Source organism: Echiichthys vipera (assembly GCF_963691815.1).
Source record: "Echiichthys vipera genome assembly, chromosome: 17".
Lineage (NCBI taxonomy): Eukaryota > Metazoa > Chordata > Actinopteri > Perciformes > Trachinidae > Echiichthys > Echiichthys vipera.
Window position 1 is genome coordinate 788737 of NC_139842.1, and position 5000 is coordinate 793736.

General features: G+C 51.9%; 1 protein-coding gene across 2 annotated transcripts in view; it reads left to right on the top strand.

The window, feature by feature from the left end:
* The first annotated feature begins 1390 nt into the window (after positions 1 to 1390).
* The window catches only part of LOC310959458 (MBT domain-containing protein 1-like), a 14157-nt gene continuing 10547 nt past the window's right edge, over positions 1391 to 5000 (top strand). For both annotated transcript variants that reach the window (XM_083930811.1, XM_083930812.1), the window contains exons 1-4: positions 1391 to 1525; positions 3316 to 3538; positions 3640 to 3773; positions 4736 to 4847. In XM_083930811.1, coding sequence (XP_083786937.1) covers positions 1505 to 1525; positions 3316 to 3538; positions 3640 to 3773; positions 4736 to 4847 — 490 coding nt within the window. In that variant the 5' untranslated portion in view covers positions 1391 to 1504. The remainder of the gene's footprint in view (positions 1526 to 3315; positions 3539 to 3639; positions 3774 to 4735; positions 4848 to 5000) is intronic.

Here is a 5000-nt window from a genome sequence, read left to right on the forward strand (position 1 = left end):
CCAGCCTCGGCGTGCCTGATCCGGCCTCGGCGTGCCTGATCCGGCCTCGGCGTGCCTTATCCGGCCTCGGCGTGCCTGATCCAGCCTCGGCGTGCCTGATCCGGCCTCGGCGTGCCTGATCCAGCCTCGGCGTGCCTGATCCGGCCTCGGCGTGCCTGATCCGGCCTCGGCGTGCCTGATCCAGCCTCGACGTGCCTGATCCGGCCTCTGTGTGCCTGATCCAGCCTCTGTGTGCCTGATCCGGCCTCGGCGTGCCTGATCCGGCCTCGGCGTGCCTGATCCAGCCTCGGTGTGCCTGATCCAGCCTCGGCGTGCCTGATCCAGCCTCAGTGTGCCTGATCCGGCCTCTGTGTGCCTGATCCAGCCTCGGCGTGCCTGATCCAGCCTCGGCGTGCCTGATCCAGCCTCGGCGTGCCTGATCCAGCCTCAGTGTGCCTGATCCAGCCTCGGCGTGCCTGATCCAGCCTCGGCGTGCCTGATCCAGCCTCGGTGTGCCTGATCCAGCCTCGGCGTGCCTGATCCAGCCTCGGTGTGCCTGATCCAGCCCAGGCGTGCCTGATCCAGCCCAGGCGTGCCTGATCCAGCCCAGGCGTGCCTGATCCAGCCTCGGTGTGCCTGATCCAGCCTCGGCGTGCCTGATCCAGCCTCGGCGTGCCTGATCCAGCCTCGGTGTGCCTGATCCAGCCTCGGTGTGCCTGATCCAGCCTCGGCGTGCCTCTGCATTTATATCTTGGTCAGACTGAAAATGCAAATTGAAAAGTTGTGTGAAGCAGAGTCAAACAGGTGCTTCAGTGACTTCACACTGGTCCAGAAGTGTCTCAGAGATGGGAACATGTGTGTGTTCTGTTTGGTTCCCACAGCTGAAGCAGTGGAGTCTGGATGCTTGAATCACATCTGCGTTCACTGATTTGCAGAAGGGTGCAGTGGGAAGTGTGTCACAGCAATGACAACGGGTCGCCTCATGAGCACGAGGTGTGTTTTGCTCTGCTGAGAGAGCGATGATGAAGACTGAGAGGTCACCAGTGTCTCCAACCAGGTCAAAGCAATCAAAGATAACTGTATTATTAACATTATTATTATTATTATTTAGGTGCTGCAGTTCCGGTCCTGCCCAGTTTTATTTATTTTGTATGTATTTTATTTTTTATTATTATTATTAATAATAATAATTATTAGTATTATTATATTATTAATAATAATAATAATAATAATTATTATTATTATTATATTATTATTATTTAAGTGTTGCAGTTCCGGTCGTGTCCGGCGGGGGCGCTGTTCGCCGGCGGACACTTCCTCCTCTCATCTGAACTCCACTCACGAAGCAGAAGCAGCAGCCAATCAGAGAGCAGCACCCGCGTCGTCGGCGCCTGCGCAGTAGGAGTCTGGTCATTACTGTTGATATGTGTGGAGCGGGTTCTCGCGGTTGTCTCTGCGGGTTTACTGACCGTGTCTGCGGGTGTTAGGGCTCCGGTGAGAGGGTCCCCCCCCGCGCCCCGGCCCCATGGAGACCCCCAGAGACCTGGTGAGTTCTGCGGCGGGTCTGCGCGGCGGGAACCCGCGTCTCTCTCCTTTGTTGTGGTTGTGACACCGTTGACAAACCAGACTCCTTTGACAAAACCTCTATTTTTAACTTCTCTCGCTCTCCAACGAGATTATAAACCTCATTAAAATCATATTTTACATTTTTATTATGAAGCTGGTGATTGTCTTTAATTCGGCACAAATTTACAACACAAATAATATCATTAAAGTGTCAAAATATGGCCTTTTATAGACGATTCCGCTGCTTTTCCCTGTGTCTCCTTCAACGGGACTCCATTGGGAAATCACGCGATATTTGGATTTTCTTCGTTTTTGACAAAGATGCAAATCTCACACACCGGAACTTTAAAGTGTTTAATAAATTAGACAACATAACCTTTCATTCGGCTTATATTTAATTAACCAATCATGTTGTGATTCAGTAAAATGTCACTTTTTATAGTCGCGTCGCTGTGTGTGTGTGTGTGTGTGTGTGTGTGTGTGTGTGTGTGTGTGTGTGTGTGTGTGTGTGTGTGTGTGTGTGTGTGTGTGTGTGTGTGTGTGTGTGTGTGTGTGTGTGTGTGTGTGTGTGTGTGTGTGTGTGTGTGTGTGTGTGTGTGTGTGTGTGTGTGTGTGTGTGTGTGTGTGTGTGTGTGTGTGTGTGCGTGCGCGTGTGCGTGCGCACTGCAGTGCTGCTCAAACAGCTGTCAGGCTGTGGAGGACACACACATGACATGTCTCAATACATGCATACAGAAATAAATACAGACATAAACGCAATTCAGTTTTATTCACAGTGTCAAATCATAACCACAGTTATCTCAGGACACTTTACAGAGCAGGTAAAGACCACACTCACACAGAGACCCAACAATTCCCCCGTAGAGTACGGTGGAGACGACAACCTTCACTATAACAGACAGGAACGTCAGACAGACCCAGCTCTGTGGAGGACGCACATCTGTCTGCACCGGAGAGAGGAAGAGAAGAAGGACAGACGGACAGAGACACTTCCAGTAACTATAATAACATCTATAATAATGTGAATATGACTTATTAATACAGCAGAACAGTAGAAACAAGCACAGCTAAGGTGATAGATTATAAATGCAGCAGGAAGCGTCATGCAGGACCACGGCAGCAGGCCCCACCACCATCAGCAGAGACCTGCACACAGGACCACGGCAGCAGGCACCACCACCATCAGCAGAGACCTGCACACGGGACCACGGCAGCAGGCACCACCACCATCAGCAGAGACCTGCACACAGGACCACGGCAGCAGGCACCACCACCATCAGCAGAGACCTGCACACAGGACCACAGCAGCAGGCACCACCACCATCAGCAGAGACCTGCACACAGGACCACTGCAGCAGGCGCCACCACCATCAGCAGAGACCTACACACAGGACCACGGCAGCAGGCGCAACCACCATCAGCAGAGACCTGCACACAGGACCACGGCAGCAGGCACCACCACCATCAGCCGAGACCTACACACAGGACCACGGCAGCAGGCACCACCACCATCAGCAGAGACCTGCACACAGGACCACAGCAGCAGGCACCACCACCATCAGCAGAGACCTGCACACAGTGTGTGTGTGCGTGTGCGCGTGCGTGCGTGCGCATCGCTCTCACTTCCTGTGTGTGTGTGTGCATCGCTCTCACTTCCTGTGTGTGTGTGTGTGCACAGCTCTCACTTCCTGCGTGTGTGTGTGTGCACCGTTCTCACTTCCTGTGTGTGTGTGTGCATCGTTCTCACTTCCTGCGTGTGGCCGTCCTCAGGTGGAGCGCCCGTCCAGGAGGCGGCGTGACTCCTTCGGGATGCTGGACGGTCCTGAGGAGGAGCGCAGCAGCTGCAGCAGCGCGTCCAGCGGGGGCAGCGGAGCGTCCAGCCCCGAGGACAGCGAGGAGGACGAGCTGCACCTCCCCCCGTCCTCCTCCTCCCTCACCCTCATCAAGACCAACGGGCAGCTGTACACGTACCCCGACGGGAAGACGGGCATGGGTGAGTGCGGCCGGCCGGCGCTCGCCACGAACATCGTCTCTGATTGGTTGAAGTTCTAAAAAAAGTGTGGGTTCTAACGCGCGTGTCCGTGTCCTCCGCAGCCACCTGTGAGATGTGCGGCATGGTGGGCGTCAGAGATGCGTTCTACAGTAAAACCAAACGCTTCTGCAGCGTCTCCTGCTCCAGGAGTTTCTCCTCCAACTCCAAGAAGGCCAGCATCCTCGCCAGACTGCAGGTACACAACGCCACCCGCTCACCGCCGCACGCCCGCTGACTTCCTCTCAAACGTCTTTGGGCGACAGACAGACAGAGAGACACACACACAGACAGACACACACACAGACACACACACACACAGACAAACACACAGACAGACAAAGGGGAAGGTCAGGAAACACAGGTGATGTAAACGCGTCTCAAGTCGGGCGCCGTTCCCTGGTTTTAGCTCTGTCTGGTGCTTTTCCTGTTTGATCTGCACCAAAGAGGAAGTAGAATTAATTGACACACTTGTAAGAATCTAAAAGTTAAATTTCATATTTGAACATGAACATTTTTGTGTCAGTTTAGCAAAATAAAGTGACGTTGATGAGAGAAAGCAGTCAGAACGTTTGGGCGACGCTCAGGTGGTGCATGGGCTTTTATTGTGAAGGACTGAAGTTTGGTCCTGGATGTTTGGACAACATTGATGTGCTTTTATTGTGAAGGACTAAAGTTTGGACAACGTTGATGGACTTTTATTGTGAAGGACTGAAGTTTGGACAACATTGATGTGCTTTTACTTTGAAGGACTGAAGTTTGGAGAACATTGATGTGCTTTTATTGTGAAGGACTGAAGTTTGGAGAACATTGATGGACTTTTATTGTGAAGGACTGAAGTTTGGAGAACATTGATGGACTTTTATTGTGAAGGACTGAAGTTTGGAGAACATTGATGGACTTTTATTGTGAAGGACTGAAGTTTGGAGAACATTGATGTGCTTTTATTGTGAAGGACTGAAGTTTGGAGAACATTGATGTGCTTTTATTGTGAAGGACTGAAGTTTGGACAACATTGATGGACTTTTATTGTGAAGGACTGAAGTTTGGAGAACATTGATGGACTTTTATTGTGAAGGACTGAAGTTTGGAGAACATTGATGGACTTTTATTGTGAAGGACTGAAGTTTGCCCCTTTAACGGTGTGTGTGCGTGTTTCAGGGGAAGCCTCCCACCAAGAAGGCCAAGGTTCTGCACAAACCGCCTCTGATGAGCAAAATGGCGGCGTACGGGCAGCAGCACGCCACCGGGCCGGGCGGCGTGAAGAGGAGCGGTGAGTCTGCGGAGAGGGAACCGGCGTCTGAACGAGCGCCGCCATGTTTTTATGTTTTTATAACTGATCAGAAAATAAACAACGTTAAATCATGTGTGTGTGTGTGTGTGTGTGTGTGTGTGTGTGTGTGTGTGTGTGTGTGTTTTCTCTGCA